Source organism: Trichomonas vaginalis, chromosome III, assembly GCF_026262505.1.
Source record: "Trichomonas vaginalis G3 chromosome III, whole genome shotgun sequence".
In the NCBI taxonomy this organism is placed as follows: domain Eukaryota; phylum Parabasalia; order Trichomonadida; family Trichomonadidae; genus Trichomonas; species Trichomonas vaginalis.
This window is the reverse complement of record NC_067205.1, coordinates 6,251,239-6,273,514: the sequence shown is the minus strand read 5'-3', so window position 1 is coordinate 6,273,514 and position 22,276 is coordinate 6,251,239. Positions and strand designations below refer to the sequence as shown.

Here is a 22,276-nt window from a genome sequence, read left to right as displayed (position 1 = left end):
TATTTTACTCAGAATTTTGTTGCTGAATTCAGTAAAAATAAAGTTTAGGTGAAGAGGTGAGATCTCACCCGTTTTCTCACCTGTTTTCTCACCTGTTTTTTTATAAGCGTTTTACATGAATTGTACGATGTATATTTGAAATCCTAAACAGTTTTGTAGCTTCTATTTCTTCGCTGAGGATATCGAATGTTTTAACTATGCCGAAGGTCTCTTTATACTTCTTCTTGACGTCAGACAGAAGGAAATCGTCAGCAGTTGGATAGTTTTTGTTCAGAAATGTCAACATGTCCATTTTATCTTCTGCTGGTTTCTCTGCTTCTTTCTTTAAGTCAGCATAGTCGTTTCTCATACGTTCTATCTCTTTGACGGAGTAGTTATATTTCCTAATTGCCGCTTTACATTTTGAACATTGCGGGTTCATTTTTGCGTTATATTCTGAAACCTTACCTGCTAAAACAACTAAGGCGTCAATGGTTTTCTTTAAATCTGAAACAGTTGGTCTTATCTGTTCATTCCATACCTTACCTCTTCTATCTTTATCTCTTATCTGCCATACACATTCAGCAACTAACGAAACAAAGTTGTCGTAGGTCTTAAACTCCCGGGTTTTGTAAAGGTCAGAGATGTTCTTATATACCATGTCGCAATCTTTGTCCATAACCTTATGGTTGCAATGAAATCCTAGAAACTCATAGTTTACCTTTCGTATGAACTTCTTTATTTCTACTGAGTCAGTTGCTTTGACTTCTATTTCATCGAATTCAGGAATAGTGAGTTTTTGTTGTTGGATTTCAGGTAGTTTAGGTAAATGGTCAATAATGTCCTGCATTTCATAAAGATACTGTTCATTTGTTTCATCTTTCGCACTACAGTCTAAATTACATGTTAAAAGTTCTTGCTTTATCTTCTGGATTTCTGTTTCGAAAGTATATGAAGAAGGAATGAAGCTTTTCATCTCTACTAACATAGATGTTGGATTCATAACTAAAGAGTTTGGTGAAGTTGTTGCTAACATGTTCTTACAATAAAAATAAAAAATATTTTTTTAAAAAAACTAACTTTATTTCATCTGTCTTAAGGAAATTCATGAAAATTCATGAGGGTAGAAAAGAGGTTAGAAAAGAGGTTAGATCTAACCTTCTACCCTAAACTTTATTTTTGGGTCCTTTACACTCATTACGAAGAAGTCTTGACAAACCATGTACGAAGAAGTTTTGACAAAACATGTACGAAGAAGTCTTGACAAAACATGTACGAAGAAGTCTTGACAAAACATTTACGATGAAATCATGACAAATTCATGAGGTGAAAAAAGAGGTGAAAAAACAGGTGAGATCTCACCTCTTCACCTAAACTTTATTTTTGGGTCCTTTACACTCATTACGATGAAGAAGTTTTGACAAAACATGTACGAAGAAGTTTTGACAAAACATGTACGAAGAAGTCTTGACAAAACATGTACGATGAAATCATGACAAATTCATGAGGTTAGAAAACAGGTTAGATCTAACCTCTTCACCTAAATTATATTTTTGGGTTCTTTACACTCATTACGAAGAAGTCTTGACAAAACATTTACGAAGAAGTCTTGACAAAACATGTACGAAGAAGTTTTGACAAAACATGTACGAAGAAGTCTTGACAAAACATGTACGATGAAATCATGACAAATTCATGAGGTTAGAAAACAGGTTAGATCTAACCTCTTCACCTAAATTATATTTTTGGGTTCTTTACACTCATTACGAAGAAGTCTTGACAAAACATTTACGAAGAAGTCTTGACAAAACATTTACGAAGAAGTCATGAAAATTCAAGAGGGTAGAAAAGAGGTTAGAAAAGAGGTTAGATCTAACCTTCTACCCTAAAATATATTTTTTGGTCCGGGAACAACTTTCTCTCAATTGGAGCTGTAGCATAATCTTTGCGTAAACGGTTCAGACCTTCTTCGAACTCTTGGGCTCTCTTCGATTGGGATTGAGATTGGAATTGCTGGGGTGGAGCTTGCTGGAACATCCAAGGGTTGGGGCAGTAAGGCATAGGCTGAGGAGGGTAGTTCGGGAAGCCTTGTGGTGGGTAGTAACCTTGAGGTGGAAATTGGTAGAAATTCGGAGGTACTTGCTGGAACTGAGGTTGCTGAGGAGACTGTTGTGGTTCTTTAGGTTCCTCTGGTTTGGGAATGGACTGGGTTGGTGGGACGTGGGACATTCGTTTGTGGCTTAACCGTCGGACCACCAACGATAAAAATCTCTGCTACTAGCAGTACTGCTACTGACAGTAGCAGTACTTTTACTGACAGTAGCAGTACTTTTACTGACAGTAGCAGTACTTTTACTGACAGTAGCAGTACTTTTACTGACAGTAGCAGTACTTTTACTGACAGTAGCAGTACTTTTACTGACAGTAGCAGTACTTTATCGTCGAAAACCCTCTCAAATTTTCCTTTTTACTGACAGTAGCAGTACTTTTACTGACAGTAGCAGTACTTTTACTGACAGTAGCAGTACTTTTACTGACAGTAGCAGAGATTTTTATCGTCCAACTTTACAAATGTAAACTTATATCGTTCTATTTTCTTCACTAGGGTCTAACACCAAAGTTACCTATGTACATGAAATTTCACTGCATAAAAGGAAAAAACCTGCGCGAATCGGGATTTGAACCGAGGTCTTCGACGCCTTTAACGAGGTAGCCCATACCACTGAGCTATGAGCCGCTTACATATTCACAAAAATAAATTGTTTTCATGAGTTTTCTACGATGTTAGAAAAAATGTTATTTTCTAATATCTTCACATTCAATACTTTTTCAGCACTTTTCCGTAGTTATATATGAAAGACAATTCGAGATAAAAGTCATAGTACAATGGAATAATATGTTGCACACCATTTGTTGTGAACCAAACTTGAAAGTCAGAGAAACTGTTACTAGGGGTTCGTAGAATTTAGAAGCAAAGTCATAAAAGTCTTACCAATACATAGAAAACTATTGTTGCTTGAACTGAAACTTGCATGACACATAACATTTTGAGGTCAAACACGTTTCTATAAACTGTCAAATCTGCTGGTGGAAGTATAAATTTAAATGGACCATCTGGTGGTAATGGTTCGTTCTGGTTTAGTAACCGAAGAAATTGTGCCCAAGAACGTTTGTCTACTTCCCAAAATAAAACTCTGTATCTCTTGGAGGGTTAATTTCAATCTTTTGAAATGAAACGGTGGAGTTCATCTTGTCATATTCTAGTTTCAGATAGTATGTTCCATTTAGTAAAGAGTCGTATTTTTCTTGAAATTCCCAATAATATTTGTTCATTTGAGTTTGAAAGTCATTTAGAGTTTTCTCAAGACTTTCGTCTGAACGAACTGTAAAGATTCTCATTTCGTCAAATTTGTCTATTAGACCATCAGAACCTTTATACTGCCCATGAAAATATACTACGAACATAAATGCGTTAGTTCTATTTGAAAACAAAACTCTTCTAAATCCTATTGCCTTTGCATCTGAAGGACTTTGAAGCCAACGAATTGGATAGTCAAACCTGTATGTTCGGGATGAAATTTCTTCATCTGATATTGTCCTACCAGCATTTGTAAAGATATAGTCTAACGGTTTTGTATCTGCTACTTTTGTTCTTTGTTTTTCAACCTGAAGCATTTAATATATGTAAAAATATATTGTTTTAAAATGGTATGCCATATAGCTTCTTGAATTTGTTAAGAAGTATTTGAACGTTTTTTCCATCTGTATCTCTAGTGTTTACATAAGCATAGCCCGCCTTAGTAAAATATACTTGTAATTTCCTATAGTTTACGCCGGTATAAAAGTAGAAAGAGTCTTGTTCTTCGCTATAGTAGTAAAACTCAAACGTATGCTTGCCATAGTCTGTAATTTCAATTGTTTCATCGTCTAGTTCGTCGACAAATTCGAATACAATATCTCCAAATTTGCCTTTGTTCTTATTGTTTTCAGAAAGAGTGACCCAACGTAAGTTTTCAAGTCTATTGTCGTTTCTTATATGGTTTATATGGTCTATAAAAGGTAAATTGTTAGGATTCAGTATAAAATGAGTTGCAATGACAACATGTTTAAGATAGTGTTTTCCACCCATACTAACTATAGCATATCCGTCATTCCCCTCCCATTCGCTTAAAACTCTTTTTGTCTTTTTGTTTCTGACTTCAAATGACTCACAACAGTGAATTTCATATTTCTCATCTAACAAACAAGTTTCCCAACGGTCTTCTCCAACAAACTCAGCGTACATTTCAAATAAAATTAAAAAATGTCACTTTTTTAAAAATAAATTTTTTATTTCATGCAATGTTCACTAACATCGAAAGGCATGTTCATAAGACGTTCTTCTTCTAACCTCTCTAGTCTGTTTGGATAATTTGCACGTGCTGTTTCCAAATCCATTTCGTAGCGAAGACCAGCCAGTTTGTCATAGACTTTTATGGGTCTTCCCTTCCTATATTTAAAATTCTTCGAAACTCTCCAACCATATCTTTGCAACTCTGCTTTTATTCTAGCAGATTTTCTATCCATTCTATATGGGGGCATTTTTATAAAAATAAAAAAATGTTTTTTTCTTTACTTAACATAACCGCCTGCTGCCATAAGTCTTTGACGCCAACCCATACCAGCTAATGAAGGTTGACTTGGTTTAGTTTCCAAACTAAACTTTGGTTTTGGTTTCTCTTCTTCTATCGGTTTTTCGTCACTTTTCGGTTTTTCGTCACTTTTCGGTTCCTTTGACTTTACCTCACCAGCAGGAACAGTTGTGTCGTCAACATCTTCATAAATATCATATGCCATTTGTTTTTGTTTTCCTTTCAACTTTTTGTGTTTGTTGTAAAGTTTAGAATATTTCGACTCTAAGTCAATGAGATGTTCTATAATGAACTGTTGGTCAGTGAAGTAAACTTTTCCATCTGTTGTCTCGAAAGCTCCTTCAGACTTCAATATTTTATTTGTGAGAGTCTGTTTCTTTTTTGAGATACTAGCCGTTCCATTTCTATGAAAAGTGACTTTATAGTTGGGGTTTGTATTTCCAGACCTGGCACTTTCTATTATTGAATTTTTCTCTTCATCTGTAAGTTCTTTGACGGGTTTTGACAATGGTTCTGAACTTTTTGTTTGTGGTGTCAAATCTACCGTTTCAACTTCTTCGGTCATTTCAGGTCAGTAAAAAATTTTAGTTTGGTTTGTTTTCAACTGGTTGTTTAGGTTTTTTAAGTCGGTCTAAAACTTCCTGAGGTATAGGAAGAACTTGACAAACACGTTGTGTAACTGCTGGAAGTCGACAAATCCATCTTGAACCCATTTGTCTCAATGCTGAATTGTTCATTTCATCTCAGTAAAAAACTTTACATTCCCCAAGTTTGAGGTGGTTGCGGTTGGTTATTGTTTACCCACTGTTGTGCATGGTTATATCCTCTGTTAAAGAATCTTTCACCTTGGTCCATATAGTGTCCTGCTTGGTTATAGTAGTCATTTGCTTTGTTATAATAGTTTCCTGCTTGTCTTCCTACATTGTCCATCCATCCTTGAACTTTTCCTCTTGTTTCAGGATTTGGAATAAGATTTGCTGCATCTCGTGCTACATCCCAACCTTTCTGTACAGTTTGTATAATAGGTTGTGCTTTCTCTTTAAGTATACCTAATGTACTCAAAATCTTCCTTCCAACTCCAAATACACCTCTGGCTATTGTTCCCACTGCGGGCAAAAATCTGGATGCAACTCCTGCTAATGCGCCAAATAAACCCATTTCTTATGGGTTAAAAAATGACGAATCCAAACAAGGACCCTATGTTTCTAAGGCAACAAAAAAAGCACTCATGGTAAAAATCTTTAGTTCAACACCAAATGCTTGGTTTATGGATATCTTGGAAAACATTCCGAGAGTTAGAACAGATGGACCACCATACTGGCTAATATTTGTTGGTCAAAACACAAGATACTGTGAAGCCATACCATTATGGTCCAAAAATATTTTAGATGTGAAAACTGCTTTGACAATATTCGTTGACAAATACCATCCAACAAAACTGACATCTGACTGTGAAAGTTCTTTCAAATCAGATGATGTAAAAAAACTATCTGCGTTCAAAAAATGTAAACCAATATTTCATTGTCGACCAAAACCATTCTGCTCTTGGTGTCATTGACGGTTGTATAAAAATGTTAAGAGACTTAAACCAACCACAAGGTGGTGAAGCAAATGAAATGTCATATGACGACAAATATAGACACTTCTCCATGGCAAAGATGAGACAAGTTTTAAATATTTACAATAGCCGTAAACAAAAAGGTTTGGGAAACCACTCCCCCGAAAAATGAAAAACAACCCTGACTTAGAGAAAGACTATATTTAATAATTTAGTCAAAGAGACAAACAAGAAAGAATGCCGGGCTTCAAACTTCAGAAAGGTGACAAAGTAAAAATAGAAATACCTAAACGCGACCCATATGAAAATACTATTGACTATGACAACAATGGGAACTCGACAGGTACTCACATTCGTGTTCGTAAAAATAGAAGAAAGTATACAAGAGAATATTATGAAGTTTTAGGCAAACATGGCAAAATGTACACACTGCAAGCAGAAGATAAAACTACTATTGTCAGACCTCGTTTCAAACTTGTCAAAGTTCAAGGTGGTATACTTTCAAAGACAGTTCCTAACAAATATAAGACAACTCTGACCAATATGCTAAAGAAGTTGAAAATGACGACTAAGCAATTCTATACCATGCGTAAACTGTCATGTAAGGTGGCATATTCTTTACTTTGTCCCGTTGTTTGCGTATATCCTGAAACGAAATGTGTATGGTTTCCTTCTCCCTGAGTGTCATCCAGTAACAATTTATAGCAAACTTAACGTCGTCTTTAACATCATTCCTTGACCTTTTGTCATTCCTGACCAATCCCAATATCTATGCTTATGCCAACCTGCTTGAGATGTACTTAAATCTATGTAGTGACTGTGTGCAGGTAAATTTTCACCTGAAATCGTTTTACTTCCACCTGTTTCCTTTGAAGAGTTTGCACAATTACAAAAACTGTTCGACTTGAGGACCTCTTGCTTCCATCACCAAACATTACTTGAGGACCTCTTGCTTCCATAGATGTATAAATAGAACCTACTGGGTTCATTAAATCAAACATATGAGATAATATAGGATTGTCTCTTTTGAACTTAAAATATAGTGCAACTATTTCAGGTTTCTTCTGGTTTGTGTCAGAATATTTTTTAATATATAATCTTATGTTTTCAGGGTAGGTAAAATCTTGACTATAATATTTATTTCTGTCATCTGTATAATAATATACTATTCTCGTTTTTTTCTATTGCATTATATCTTTTATATCTATAATAATCTAAATATAATGTTAGCTTTTGTTCATCTACATGTGGTGTTCTGACGTCATCTCCATAGTCATAATAATATGGTGCTGGAGCTGGGTCAGGCAATGTCATATCTGCCATTTCATAAACTCTTAAATATTTCTTTTGTTCGTCTCCATATAAGTTTAAGTAGCAGTTGTTGTCTAATGGAACTTTAACTTGTGTACCATCATTCTTTTTATAGCTTACATACATTTCATTGTTATTTTTCGGAATGAGTTTATACCGTGTACCATTTTCTAAGGACTGTACAAACTGCCATCTAAAATATTTATTTTCTTCATTGACAGAAAAGTCACCAACAATAGTTTCAATATTTTTTGTTCCTATCAAACTTTGGTATATTTCATTGAAAAAACCAGAATTTTCGAAAAAGTGACACCAACTATTAAAGTTATTTTATTACTAGATTTATTTACAAATTATAAGATAATATCATTAACAAAATATATTTTTAATATAAATAAAAAACTTTTTTTATACAAAAAATTACAATCAATCGATAAATATTATAAAACATTTATTCCAAAAAGATTAAGAAATAGGTGGGATCCTGCATATAATATAATTTTATGTCATAAAGCTTACAAATTTTAGATGGACCACAGTGAGAATGTGAGTGGTTAATTTAAAGGTGGTCTGATAAAGATATCGAAGCTTACTCAACACAGCATGAAGCAGTTTCTAATACACAATCTTACTAGTGGTGTTTCGGTCGCCAGCGCTCTCATAGGGGTGCTGATTTCAAAAACCACTACTTCAAATTATTCAACAATACTCAATGCAGCATGAAGCAGCTACTACTGCTGTATCTTACTGGTAGCGTTTTGGTCGTTGGCTCTTGCACAGTCTCTCAGATTTTCAAAATTTTTTTTCAACACTATTTGTTTCGCTCTCAGAAAGCTATCCTACAAAAGACATCGAAGCTTACTCAACACAGCATGAAGCAGTTTTCTAATACACAATCTTACTAGTGGTGTTTCGGTCGCCAGCGCTCTCATAGGGGTGCTGATTTCAAAAACCACTACTTCAAATTATTCAACAATACTCAATGCAGCATGAAGCAGCTACTACTGCTGTATCTTACTGGTAGCGTTTTGGTCGTTGGCTCTTGCACAGTCTCTCAGATTTTCAAATTTTTTTTTCAAACACTATCTTGTTTCGCTCTCAGAAGCTCTCCTACAAAGACATCGAAGCTTACTCAACACAGCATGAAGCAGTTTCTAATACACAATCTTACTAGTGGTGTTTCGGTCGCCAGCGCTCTCATAGGGGTGCTGATTTCAAAAAACCACTACTTCAAATTATTCAACAATACTCAATGCAGCATGAAGCAGCTACTACTGCTGTATCTTACTGGTAGCGTTTTGGTCGTTGGCTCTTGCACAGTTCTCTCAGATTTTCAAATTTTTTTTTCAACACTATCTTGTTTCGCTCTCAGAAAAGCTATCCTACAAAGACATCGAAGCTTACTCAACACAGCATGAAGCAGTTTCTAATACACAATCTTACTAGTGTGTTTCGGTCGCCAGCGCTCTCATAGGGGTGCTGATTTCAAAAACCACTACTTCAAATTATTCAACAATACTCAATGCAGCATGAAGCAGCTACTACTGCTGTATCTTACTGGTAGCGTTTTGGTCGTTGCTCTTGCACAGTCTCTCAGATTTTCAAAATTTTTTTTCAACACTATCTTGTTTCGCTCTCAGAAAGCTATCCTACAAAGACATCGAAGCTTACTCAAAACAGCATGAAGCAGTTCTAATACACAATCTTACTAGTGGTGTTTCGGTCGCCAGCGCTCTCATAGGGGTGCTGATTTCAAAAAACCACTACTTCAAATTATTCAACAATACTCAATGCAGCATGAAGCAGTTTCTAATAAATATATACATATATAAATATATAATATATAAATATATACATATATAATATATACATATATAAATATATAAATATATACATATATAAATATATACATATATAAATATATACATATATAAATATACATATATAAATATATACATATATAAATATATACATATATAAATATATACATATATAAATATATACATATATAAATATACATATATAAATATACATATATATATAAATATATAAATAACAAAATATAATCAAAAAATAGTGTTTGGAAATTTAAGGTTAAGTGTCACTTTTTCTACTGTCACTTTTTCGTAAATTCTACCACACTCTTTATTTTCTTCATTGACAGAAAAGTCACCAACAATAGTTTCAATATTTTTTGTTCCTATCAAACTTTGGTATATTTCATTGACATATGTTTTATCTGCTTTATTTTCAAGGCTAACGTTTAAGTCTGTTATTTCAGAAGATGTATGTGTATGTCCAACGTCACTTTTCCTGTTTAAGGTTTCTTGTAAGTTTGTAATATTTGCAATGGTATGTGTATGTCCAACGTCACTTTTACTGTTTAAGGTTTCTTGTAAGTTTGTAATATTTGCAATGGTATGTGTATGTCCAACGGCACTTTTACTGTTTAAGGTTTCTTGTAAGTCTGTTATTTCAGATATAGAATGTGTATGAGTCTTTTTAGAATATTCGTTTTCAGCTCTTGTCACTTCACTTGACATTTTATTGTCAACATATGTTTTGTCTGCTAGTTCAGGATGAGTATGTTCTTTCGTTGCATATGTTGCATCTGCTCTGTCATGTTCTTCTTGAACTTTTTCAATGACATATTCTTTGTCAGCTTTGTTGTCAATATCTGCTTTCAAAAGAAGTTCAGATATAGGTTTCTCGTTTAAAGTTCCTTTTGTTGGATTTATACAGACAGTATGGTTCTTATTGTCTTGAAACAGAAACTCATCTGTCATTGGGTTTAATGTCAGTTTTAAGTTTCCTTCTTTCAATGACTCAGATATCTTAGAATAGTTTGAAAGTTTGTTGTGTTCTTATTTAGAGCTTGTATAATGAGTTGTCGGTTGTGTTGTATTTCTCTCATAGACGCTGTTTCATTTGACATTTTTATTCTAGATAAAATATGCTTCCAATAGAAAAAGAAAATTCAAGAGTTGCTACAACTAAACCATTAGATGAACTTTTTACTAATGTCGGTCAAAAGTTTGACTTAGATACCGTAAAGCATGAAGGCTATCGTTTTGACTACCCATTAAGATGGCTAAGAGACCCATCTGTCACAAAAGCTATTGGCTTTCGTAGAATGAAGTTTGTGTCTGTAGAAGATAAAAGTTTTCCATTTATTGTAAGGTTTCATATAGATTATATATCTGAAGGGAAACGAAAAATGTGGGAAGAAATTGAGCTAATACAAGTTGACCTTTCATCTTCTCTACAGACTGCGTTAAAAAATATAGAAGATAAAATAAATTCATGTTATGCAAAATATGCTGATGAATATGCAAATACCGAGAGCACACTTTATGTGAGAATTGTATATGACAAACAAAATTCACAAGTGTCATTTCAAATCTACGAAGACAATCCAAAGAAAGACGAACAAATATATACAGAATTCACTGCAATGTCATGGTATTATTTGCAAAGAATGTTAAATCAGAAAGTCGAACTTCCTTTAGCAAATATTTACAGTCGATATGCAAGAGATGAACCATATTTATTTAAAGATGTTTTCGACCCAGCTGCTATTATTGTTCATGCTTCATTTTCTGGCGCCCAAAACTCTTTCTTATGCTTGGCAAATGACTTTTACGAAAAACCTACAAAGTTATACGAACCACCAAGTGGAAGTATTTCAGACTTTCAAGTATGGTTTACTACAGATGGAAGAAAAAGAATAATTCCATTATACCATGCGTTTTACTTAGAACTTAGTTTCATATACAACTACTATCGAACGGTAAAAATATAATTTTTTAATACGGTTGAGGTGTTGGATTTGGTTGCCAACTAGACTGTGGTGCAGGTTCAGGCTGTTGTATAACAGGAGCTTGTTCTTCTGGTTCAGGGTCTTTAGGTATAATACCAACAAACTGACCTACTCTTTTACCAATATTTTTGACACCGTTCCAAATTCCTTTTCCGACAGATTTTATTCCATTCCATATACCTCTTCCAACATTTCGAAAGAAGTTTCCTATCTTACTGAAGAAACCCATTTTACTATATGTAAAAATCTAATGTCCGCCTAGTCTCTTACGTTTCCTGTTGAGTTCCATAGCATTCTTTAACTGGAGCTCATACATTCTGTTTCTCCTCTGGTAGAAAACATATTCTGGGTCAACTCCTGTGTTCGCGTCATCTGCATAAAGTTGTTTATATCCCACTTCAGGGTTTGTATAAAACTCTTTCCATCTCATATTTGCATACCATGGTGGCAAACCTAACGCAGCGTCATTTGACATGGCAGTTTGCATTTGTACATCTGTTGGCACTTGACCATAGTTTGCCATTGCAGTTTGTATTCTAACTTCATTTGGAATATTCTTGGGTTTGGTTGTCCAGGTTGCTGTGCATTCGCTAAGTTCTGTGCGTCCATTTAATATTAGATAAAAATATCTCTTACGAGTACATATGCTGAACATTTGCAGGCATTGGTTCATCTTCATATTCTCTGTACTTTTCTGCCACGTCAAATAAATAAATGACACAATGGAAAAAACCTAAAACAAGTAGTCCTATTTCAAACCACATTTACTTACTAATAAATTTCTTTATTGTGACACTTTCTCCAGTTTATAGGACCTCTCTCATATTCTAGCTTGTCATATATAAACTCATAGTCATGTATGTCCTCTAACCATCTCATAACGGTTTCCAAACCACTTTTATCGGATGTAAAGTAAAAGCATGGATGGTTATGTAAAACGTCTAAAGTTTCTAAAGAGTCTCTCAAAGTCCAGTCTACTTGGTATTGAAAATCCCATGTGTTATAGAACGGCGGGTCCACTATAAAGAAAACATTTTCCTTGTCTTTATATTTTTCATACAAATCTGTCCAATGACATCTCACAAACTCTATACCCTCAATATATTTTTCTATGTCCTCTTTGAAAACATTTGTATAGTTAAGATATAAAACTTTTGACATAAGTGTTTCAATGTCATGAACTCTTATAGCACCACTATATAATAGTCTAGCAGATATACTATCCCAGTCTATATATTCTGCTTTTTTCAAAACCTCTCTCACAATATTTTTGTTATCTACTGGTATACGTTCCATCTTACCTATAGGTATCTTTTCTTTTAACTCACTCAATATTTTGTTTGTGTCTGGAATATGTTTGAGACGGTCCATATAGTTGTCGAAGTCATTGCATATAATCTTTGAGTCTGGGAATATTATATGGCACAAATGGGATATATAGAAACTTCCACCGAACAAATCTACAAATGTTAGACCATTCGGTAGTTTCTTAAGTTCTCTCAATATAATATCTTTACATCTACTCTTATTTCCAAAGAACGGTAACGGTGGTTTTGTAAAATTCATTTATATATAATAATAAAAATGTTTTTACCTGAAAAGTGACAGAAAAGTGACAAAACATGAAAACATATATAATTTGTGAAAAGCGACACATTATATAATGTTTTCGACCCAGAAGAAGGCTTCTTCCCAGAAGCAATGGAGGAAGAAGAAGAGTCCTCCGAATAAAAACTTCATTTATACTAAACATCAACATCAGGGCTAGAAGGCACGAAGTGCCTGGAAGCCCCACTACCTTTTTTTTTATTGCTTTTGCATTTGATGGTAAATTAATCGAAAATTCAAAAATTTGGGAATTAATTCCGGATATTGAATTTATAACAAATATTAAGGATAAATGGTTTAAACAACAAAACCACCTCACTAAAGTTCTTTGTAGATTAATGATTAAAACTGAGGAAAAAGAATTTAACGGGTTTAAATATCATCCGTGTAAAATTTTAGAACTTGGTAACGAAAAACTTCAGAAAAAATTAAACGAAAGACTATCAAAAGATAAAGTTGAAAGAGTAAATAAACTCGCTAAAGGTAATGGTAATGATGAAGAAGAAATTGATGAGTTCAACATTGAACTTTAAGAAACTAATGATTATTTGAATTTATGATATCAATTATCTGATTTATTCTTTCTTCAATCTCTTCTATTCTTTTTGTTAAATCATCTATTTTCATTAATGCGGTGATTCTTGATTGAGGAATAGATTTCAAACTAACCACTCCTTTTATTTTTGAAATTTTGAATCCATCAACTTTAAACATTTTATTCAATTTACACGTTGTCAATTCTTCAAATAATTTTTATTGTTAGCATAATAGTCATTAAATTCTTCAACAGATGAAAAAATTTTTATTTCAGTAATTGGTTTAACAATGTTTATTTTTTGTTGAACATTTTGGCTTTCATTTATTTCTTCCTCCTCTGTTTCATTAATTTTTAAAATCGGTTTCATTTATCATTAAATAAAAATTAGAATATAAGTGATGAAATATATTTTTTAATTAATATTAAATCAGAAATGGCGGCAGGATTCTTTAAAAAATTATGGGATGGAATTAAGAAAGCTGCGGGTTGGGTTCATAAAAATATTATTAAACCTGTAGCAAACTTTTTAGCACCAGTAGCGAAAACGGCTGGAACTATCATAGGTGGAGTATTAGGTACTAAAGCAGGTAATCCAGCGATGGGAGCACAAGCAGGTAACGCAGTTGGTGGAATTGCTGAAGGAATACTTAATAAAATAGGAGGTAGATAGTGGAAAAATAAATAAATATTATTTTTATCTTAGTATCGGTTGTAGTCTTTGATAAACTTTTTCTCCTTTATTTAATACTTCTCTTATTGGGGCAGCTTTTGGCGTTATTGATTCAGCAACGTCACTAATTGCTTCTTTATTCTTAAATATCCAATCTGCCCCCTTCTTCAATGTTTCCCAAACTTTACTCGCTCCTCTTTTTACTTTATCCCACAGTTTCTTAAATATACCTGCAGCCATAGTTGATTATTTCATTAAAATTAAAAATTCATTTTCATCTTTTAATTTTGATTTTTTATTTATTAATAAATGACGACTAACTATTTGGTGCCAAACACTAAACCGATTAATGGAAATGTGTTTCATTCATTCGAAAAGATAAATGAAATATTCGCAAAGAATGACGGTAGAAGATATTATAGAGAACTTGAAAGTTCATGTTATGACTCTGATGCTCCATATTTTGATGATAAACAAACTCATTTAAGAATTACAAATCCGGCTCATGATGTGAACCAATTAGGTGACACATATATTAAACGCAAAGTTAAAGCAACTCTAGTTTCAAATAAAGCTTTCACATGTGATGCGCTTTTTAAATGCATGCGTTTATTTGTTGGTTACAAATCATCAAATCAAAGCTTTAAACAATTAGAAGTAGAAACCGAAAGAGGTGATGCCGGTTATCTTCAGATGGATTGCGCCCGTGAATCTTTCGCATTTGCAACATATAAACCAAAATCAGAAAGGAAAGTTAAAAAGTTTGTTCATTCGTTATATAATAATGTTCAAAAAATATGATAACTCAGTATGTGGTAAATATATTAACCCTTCAGAAGTTTTCAAGAAAGCAAATGAAGAAGTTGATGTCACTTTTGATATGATTATTCCGGTAAATGATTTGTTAGCATTTCAGGCGTTCGATGATTATCCTAAATCATTTGGTGAAATCATTCTTAAATATTATGTTTTCAGGGATACTTTAGTATTTTGTCAGGTTGACCCGTTAAGAGTTGCTGATTTACAAAATTACGTTTATGAAAAGATAACTGATGAAAATTATGAAAAGATTATGAATCATGTTTATAAATATGATCGCAAATTCCAACAAATCGGACTTCCTGCCAAATTAATTACAAGCTTAGCCGCTACATCTGCTGACGCAACAGTTGATGACGTTATTATTTCATGCACAAAGATGGAAGTTTTAGAGGATAAATGCATTACACCAGGATACGGTTTAATTGAAGAATCAGTTAAAGCAATACCACGTTTATTTAGTAAGGAAGATCCATTCATGATTCCAGCTCAACATATTGACGTTCGTTCACTAAATGGAGGTTGCATCACTCCTGAAGGTATCAGTTCAGATTCTCATACGCTCTTCATAATGTTACAAGATGTTGTGTTAGCATTTCCGAAGAATGCAATGCAAAGAACAGTTTTAGAAAATCCAATGCTTCGAGGTCTTCAGGTCACTATAGATTCCAGAAACTTCCCCGATCAAGCGATGACCACAGTGGGTGACATATTCTTTACACGTATGCTTCAAGCTTCTGATTTAGATGGAGTGAATGAATGCACAGAAGAATACGAGGACTCATTAACTAGACCACTGAATGCAGATGATGGCACGCCATTAGCTAGAACATGGAAAGACCAAACTTCATTCTTATGCACTATTCCAGTTCAACGTGATGGAGCGGGTATATTCTTTGATGGATTAGAAACTTTCAACTCACAAGTTACAGTACAAGTGAAAAGCATATCCAATCATTCAGGGTGAAAATGACACTTACTGTTCAAAGGTGACAAATCCTCCTCAGGTTTGGTTTACTAGGACTACATATTGGACATGGACACCGGATGAAGGTTTGAAATATCATCCAACAGGTACACCACCACAGTATAGAAGTTCATATGATGAAATATTGATGAATAGAAATGTTTAAAATTATAAATTTATTTTTGATTAAATGGATTTAAATTCATCCACTCCTTATGAAGAATTAGCGGGAGTATATAATACATACATAGATGATATGATTAATGAAGCATTGAGTGATAATAAAAATAATCTCTCAAAGGAAAAATTAATGAAAATTCCATATTCTGAATGTTACTTAAATTCAATCACTGCAGCAATTGGTAAACAAAATAAAGGTAAAACATTAACGATATTAAAACAAATTATCATTATTGCTAACACTTCCCCCTATTCACATGTGTTAATTTATATCAACCGTTCAGGTTCACATTCAGATGATACATTTGAATCTTTAAAGCATTTAATCAAAATTCCAATTATTTATTTATCACAAGAAGAAGCAGAAGATTATTTAAAAAACTTTTTAATGTATAAAGAATTATATAATACAATCAAGAAGCAAGGATTAGAGGATAAAATTATTGATAAACAACGGGATGAATTATTTGAAACACTTTCTATTTCAAATTTTGATAGAGAATTTTTGCATTCACTCATTTTTCTAGATGATGCAGTGAAATCAAAACTAATAACAAATGAGAAATCATATTTTAATCAATTATTAACTCAATGTCGACACATTCAGTGTTCATTCTTCATGGCTGTTCAATACTTCAAAGCATTAAGCACAAACATTAAATCAAATCTATCAACCCTTTTCATTTTCAGTGGGTTTAGTCGTCAACAGTTGAACGTTATGCTTTATCAAGTGAATTTACCAATGAGCATTAATGAACTTTACACACAATATCAGCAATTAGGTGAACATGGAAAAATAATAGTTGATTTAAATAAAGGAGGTGTTAAATTTGATTAACTTTTTATAATTAATTTTTATTTTTTATTTATAATTAAACATGACAGAAATAGCAAATCTTCTACAGGTTCCATTAAAACAAGGAACAAACAAAAAGGGTGCATATAATAGAACTATGAAAGTTCCTGATGGAATGAAAGAATTAGTTCATATTGTTGCTGGTCTTCAAAAAGATGTTTAAACAAATGAGAAACGTTTTAACATTACCAGAAGCTCAAGCATATGCCAAACGTCAAGGTCCAAATTGGGAAGCACACGAAGCAGACATTACGGGTCCAAATGGAAAACCTGATGGTATAAATGAAGTTTTCGTTACTGATGGTCAAGGTAATATTAAAGTCATAAATGGTTATAAATTAACTATAACTGATTATCCTAAACGTAAAGCATATAATGAACGTTATCCTATGCAATTTGATGAAAATGGAAAAGCTGTTAAACAATACATTGGAGAAGGTAAGATGGTCCAATTAATTCATACCGTTATAATCCATATTCTTATTTCAATGAAGAATTAAATGCTATTGAAGAGGGACCGGATGGATTACCACAATATTCTAACCAGTTTGATGGTCAATATGCAAATATTAGACCTGAAATTTCAGCTAAGAAATTCTTTAAAGTTGCTTTATTCGATCCAGTTTTCGCAAATGTTAAAGATGAACTTAAACAACAATTCCAACCAATTATAGTAGCAAGAATTGCATCAGGTGCTTTATCTCAAGCATTCAAAGATTTAATTAAGAAACCATTATATCAGCAACGTGGTTTAACTTATGATTTAGTTAAGGAATCAGATAAAAGAAAATTTGAGAAATCAGATGATTATAAGAATGCAATTAATGAATATATTAGGTCTATTAATTACAATGAACCAGCTAAAAATCAACTTCAAGAACAAATACAGGGAATAATAGATTCAAAACTTCCAGCAAAATAAAAGTTTAAATATATTTTTTTATTCGATTATAAATGAGAAGACGTTTCACTAGTCAAAAGAACACTAACGCAAAAGCAGAGATTACGGTTGGTTATAACGTAAATGATGATAAATCACGAATTATTCAAAATGTTAAAGTTAATGTTAGCCCTGAATTAACAAGGTCAGCAACTCAACCAAATTTATTAACTCGTGACTTACCGAAAAAGGAGGAGGAGCAAAATAAAGAAGATGGAGACCCAATCATTTTATCTGAACCCGGTAAAGAACCTGTTGAAATTCCCACTTATCCAACATACCCAGCACCACTTGATAACCCATATAAAATAGACATTAATTCTGAATTAATGAAAATTTACCGTGATATAATAATTAATAATTATGATTCAATAATAAATTTAATTGATCAATCCGGTTTAATTATTTTACCTTATGAATCATTAATTCACATTATCGCCATTCTTTGTGATGTTCAAGATTCAGACGTTAAGATTCAATTTTTCATAGATGATGAGGTTTCATGCTGCGGAACAGTTGCAAAAATAAATCCTATAAAGGATATTAGCACAATTAAGATATCAAAGAACGGAACAACAACTGAACTTCATTTAACATATAATGATATTTATAATAAAATAGTTGATGAATATAAAATATCACTTGAAAAATTCTTTGTTAAGGCTATTTAATATTCAAGCATTAACATTATCGAATAATAATCCTTTGAATCATAATCAATAATAATTGACCTTTCACCAGTTTCTATCGTTTGTTTTATTTCTTTTTGTTCCCCACTATCCGGATCGGTCATTGTAATTGTTTTTGTTATAGTATCAGCTTTATCTTTAACTTCAATCTTTTTTCCATCGGGATATTTAAACCAAAATTCCAAAAATTCGATATTGTCAATCTGTTCATATTTTAATCTATCAATTACATTTTTAATACCATCTGAAAATCTTATGAAATGGTCATTATATGGGTTTGATTGAACTAAATTTGAATGAAGTGAAATATAACCTGTTGATGAATATGACACTGACTCATATTTTCTGAAAACACTAAAATTTATAACATGAATGAATTTCTTATTCGTTGAATTTATGAATTCTTGAGGTAATCTTATTCTAGTTTTATTTATCACTGGAAAATAACGCTTTACCATATTTTTAATCGTAATAAAAATGTCAATTATCAATATTATTTCGAATAATAACTGTGAATTAAATTTAACAGTTAGCGGAATTTATAATGTTACTCTCGTTTCTGTGAGTGGTAAATTTAATCCCATTCTTTTAGACCCTTCAGATTATATATCATTTATTAAAGATGACCATGAGCCATAGCGGCGGGGTCGTAGACCTTGAAAAAACGTATGATATGTATATAAATAATGTGATAGCGAAATGGGATATTAACATGATTTTAAGTTATTTAAATGAATCATTTATCGTATGGTATGAAGAAAATTTTAAATCAAAACCTGATAAACTTTTTGAACTTGATGAAATAAATAACCTTATTAAATTTCCGCTGAAAATTAAATTTTGTACTCCTCATCTTCGTTCATTGTTTGGGATATTAAATTTTGAAAAAGATGTTGGGGATGTTTTGTATTCTGACACTGGTTCCAATTTCATTTTAATCAAATGTGATAAAGTTAATACCCCAATGAGATTTTCACATCAAACATTAAACCCTAACTCTTACCCATCAATACAAAACATTTTATCCATCAACTTAAACACATTTTCTTTATCATATCCGTTTCAATTATCCGGGAATTCATTTATTCTTCATTCAAAAGATTTATCAAATATTAAATTTAGAATAACTGACCTATTTGATTGTGATTTAGAATTTATGAATGAAATATATTATGGCAATTTCAAATAGAAAAAATAGCTGATGAGATAACGGAGTAAATATTTATTTTTAAATCGTAATAAATGATTAAACAACAGCAACTTAAGGCACAAAGCACCCAGGTCCTTCAGACCATTACATACGCCATATATGCATATAATTCAAAGACGGCAGAACAAACGCAAAGGTTGAAATATGGAGATTTGGAGATAGTATTGAAAAATGACCATTTCGAATTCGTTTGCAAAGGAGGTGCAGTGATATCAAATATAAAAGAAATTTTATTTATGAATTCAAAAATTAAAGGAATAACGGATGATATAACATCAATTCCACCAGAAGAACAGAGATATTACGCATTAAATGCATTTCCTAAAGTTTTGAATATTGGAAGATTTAATTTAAATGAGAAATTTATAGAAGGTTTCCTAAATGACATAATGAAGAAGGTAGATAAGGAATACGTTAATACTGAATTAAATAAGAAGGCAGATAAGGAAAAAGTTATTTCATTCATTAATACTGAGTTAGCAAAGAAAGCTGATATATCATTTGTTAATGAAGAAATAAAACAATCAGAGATCTATTTTACTCCACCATTTTTAAATTTTATGAAATCATCAGATAAAACATTTCAATCTATTGAATGGTTATGTTTCGATGGAGTGACCATGTATTTATTTTATACAGCTGGAGTGTTTTATTATTTTAAAACAAATGATTTTAAAAACTATGAATCATTTACTCCATCTGTTTTGAATCCTGATACACGAGAGCCAATCATTAATCCAAGAATTTTATATGTTGAATATAATAACGGTAAATTTATGGGAATGATAACGGTTGGAGATGATTTTTGCCCTTGTTATTCATTCAATTGTATCCAATGGTTCAAATGTAATTTAAATCAAGATGCTAAATTTAAATATCCAAATAAACCTATTAGATGCGTTAATAATAAATGGGTACTAATTTATGAAGTCAATCAAATTTTCATTAGTGAGGATGGGATAAGTTATTATATGTTTAGTATGATGTCATCAGATTTGAAAATTGATTATACAAGTAAATGATATTACATTAACAGCATGTATTTTATCCTACAAAATGATAAAATTTATAGATCATATTCAATACCATTTGGTCGTTTTGAACAAATTTTTCAAGCTGATGGAGACATTGAAGCTTTATGTTATACTTCAAATGTTTGTGTTCTTGTTTCAGGTGGTATGGTGTATTCATATCCTGTAAGTTATAACAGACATATTTATTTATCACAAGATTTTTCACAGGATCCAGAGAAAACACCAAGTTGGGAATTGGTTTATTCATTTACTCCAAAATATACTCGAAATTATAGATTTACAAATTTATTTTATATTGATGGGTATTTCATTGCTTTTGGATGTGGTGATTTAGTAAATATCAGTAGTGATGGAAAAAATTGGTCTGAAATCACAAAATTTCAAGATGTTTGAAAAGCAATATTCAAAAATAATACGTTAATATTGATGACAAGACCAATTTTAATTTCTCACCCAGTTTCAATATTATATAATAAATTCAATATTCATAATGGATTAAATACAATTCTTGAGATAATTTACCCCGTTGGTTCAATATATACATCAATGAACTCAACAAATCCAGCAAGTGTTTTAGGTTTTGGTACGTGGAAACAGATTGTAGACAAATTCATATACTGTGCGAAATTTTCAAAACAAACGGGTGGTTCAAAGAAAATTAAAGAAGCAAATCTTCCACCACATAAACATACAGGAACTACAAACTTTTCTGGCGACCATAACCACTCATTAAGAGACCACCCATTATACAACTCAGACTATGAAGCTGGCAATGACGTTTTATCTCCAGATTATAACCATTCAGCAAAAAAGACTTTTCGAGCAACTGAACCAGAAGGAAATCATTCACACACTTTCACAACAAATTCAACAGGTTTGGGTAAAGATTATATGCCACCGTATATTACAGTTTATGCATGGTACCGCATTCAATGAATGCGCTTGAGACTTGACCCAAAGGATCTAGGCTTACCGCGTTCAATGAACGTTCAATGTTTGTTTCACAAACTTTAGAACGACATAATTTAACATTTTATTTTTATCATAAATGACAAAATTAATTAAGCCAACTATTTCTAAATTAATGATACCAATGAAATCATTTCATGGAGTACTTATCCCAGGTTCTTCACAATTAGCCGGGGCAAGTGTTGTGGCTCAAGGTGGAACATTAGTGAATCCATTCAAATTATTAACTAAAGATGAACTTAATAAAATGATGATAAAATAACTGATAACAAAATTTTATTTTAGTGTCACCATGTCACCATGTGTCACCAGGTTAATTAACTTCTTTTAAAAAGTGTGACAACATGACATTTTGACAACAGGTACGAAAGGAGGAAGGCATTTATGAATTATTTTTGAAGAACTGAAAGTGTCACCATGTCACCATGTGTCACCAGGTTAATTAACTTCTTTTAAAAAGTGTGACAACATGACATTTTGACAACAGCAAAGATGGA

At 32.3% G+C, this 22,276-nt stretch overlaps 10 protein-coding genes and 4 pseudogenes across 14 annotated transcripts, besides 2 other annotated features; 3 read left to right on the top strand and 11 right to left on the bottom strand.

Moving 5' to 3' along the window:
- Positions 1-7,763: part of a mobile genetic element that runs on past the window's edge.
- Positions 101-1,015, bottom strand: TVAGG3_0651800 (organellar and viral DNA polymerase type B; the record flags this gene model as incomplete). The annotated part of the gene is made up of 1 exon (XM_001297053.1): positions 101-1,015. One exon carries the CDS (start codon positions 1,013-1,015, stop codon positions 101-103), a length of 915 nt encoding a protein of 304 aa, XP_001297054.1.
- Positions 1,852-2,208, bottom strand: TVAGG3_0651790 (uncharacterized protein; the record flags this gene model as incomplete). The annotated part of the gene is made up of 1 exon (XM_051241669.1): positions 1,852-2,208. One exon carries the CDS (start codon positions 2,206-2,208, stop codon positions 1,852-1,854), a length of 357 nt encoding a protein of 118 aa, XP_051088256.1.
- TVAGG3_0651780 (His-Me finger endonucleases family) lies at positions 3,680-4,264 on the bottom strand (the record flags this gene model as incomplete). Its single annotated transcript, XM_051241668.1, has 1 exon — positions 3,680-4,264. The coding sequence occupies one exon, from the start codon at positions 4,262-4,264 to the stop codon at positions 3,680-3,682; it is 585 nt and encodes a 194-aa protein (XP_051088255.1).
- Positions 4,309-4,545, bottom strand: TVAGG3_0651770 (uncharacterized protein; the record flags this gene model as incomplete). Its single annotated transcript, XM_051241667.1, has 1 exon — positions 4,309-4,545. The coding sequence occupies one exon, from the start codon at positions 4,543-4,545 to the stop codon at positions 4,309-4,311; it is 237 nt and encodes a 78-aa protein (XP_051088254.1).
- On the bottom strand, positions 4,591-5,175 carry TVAGG3_0651760 (phage tail repeat-like family; the record flags this gene model as incomplete). The annotated part of the gene is made up of 1 exon (XM_051241666.1): positions 4,591-5,175. The coding sequence occupies one exon, from the start codon at positions 5,173-5,175 to the stop codon at positions 4,591-4,593; it is 585 nt and encodes a 194-aa protein (XP_051088253.1).
- TVAGG3_0651750 (uncharacterized protein) lies at positions 5,195-5,347 on the bottom strand (the record flags this gene model as incomplete). The annotated part of the gene is made up of 1 exon (XM_051241665.1): positions 5,195-5,347. One exon carries the CDS (start codon positions 5,345-5,347, stop codon positions 5,195-5,197), a length of 153 nt encoding a protein of 50 aa, XP_051088252.1.
- On the bottom strand, positions 5,367-5,768 carry TVAGG3_0651740 (uncharacterized protein; the record flags this gene model as incomplete). The annotated part of the gene is made up of 1 exon (XM_051241664.1): positions 5,367-5,768. The coding sequence occupies one exon, from the start codon at positions 5,766-5,768 to the stop codon at positions 5,367-5,369; it is 402 nt and encodes a 133-aa protein (XP_051088251.1).
- Positions 7,103-7,605, bottom strand: TVAGG3_0651730 (annotated as a pseudogene). Its single transcript has one exon. A coding segment is annotated over exon 1 (503 nt).
- Positions 7,764-10,685: 2,922 nt separating the features above from the next.
- Positions 10,686-11,281, top strand: TVAGG3_0651710 (annotated as a pseudogene). Its single transcript has one exon. A coding segment is annotated over exon 1 (596 nt).
- A 265-nt stretch (positions 11,282-11,546) lies between these two features.
- TVAGG3_0651700 (uncharacterized protein) lies at positions 11,547-11,822 on the bottom strand (the record flags this gene model as incomplete). Its single annotated transcript, XM_051241663.1, has 1 exon — positions 11,547-11,822. The coding sequence occupies one exon, from the start codon at positions 11,820-11,822 to the stop codon at positions 11,547-11,549; it is 276 nt and encodes a 91-aa protein (XP_051088250.1).
- A 225-nt stretch (positions 11,823-12,047) lies between these two features.
- Positions 12,048-12,865, bottom strand: TVAGG3_0651690 (annotated as a pseudogene). Its single transcript has one exon. A coding segment is annotated over exon 1 (818 nt).
- Positions 12,866-14,139: 1,274 nt separating this feature from the next.
- On the bottom strand, positions 14,140-14,355 carry TVAGG3_0651680 (uncharacterized protein; the record flags this gene model as incomplete). Its single annotated transcript, XM_051241662.1, has 1 exon — positions 14,140-14,355. The coding sequence occupies one exon, from the start codon at positions 14,353-14,355 to the stop codon at positions 14,140-14,142; it is 216 nt and encodes a 71-aa protein (XP_051088249.1).
- Positions 14,356-16,217: 1,862 nt separating this feature from the next.
- Positions 16,218-22,276: part of a mobile genetic element that runs on past the window's edge.
- TVAGG3_0651670 (uncharacterized protein) lies at positions 17,892-18,548 on the top strand (the record flags this gene model as incomplete). The annotated part of the gene is made up of 1 exon (XM_051241661.1): positions 17,892-18,548. One exon carries the CDS (start codon positions 17,892-17,894, stop codon positions 18,546-18,548), a length of 657 nt encoding a protein of 218 aa, XP_051088248.1.
- TVAGG3_0651660 lies at positions 20,757-21,746 on the top strand (annotated as a pseudogene). Its single transcript has one exon. A coding segment is annotated over exon 1 (990 nt).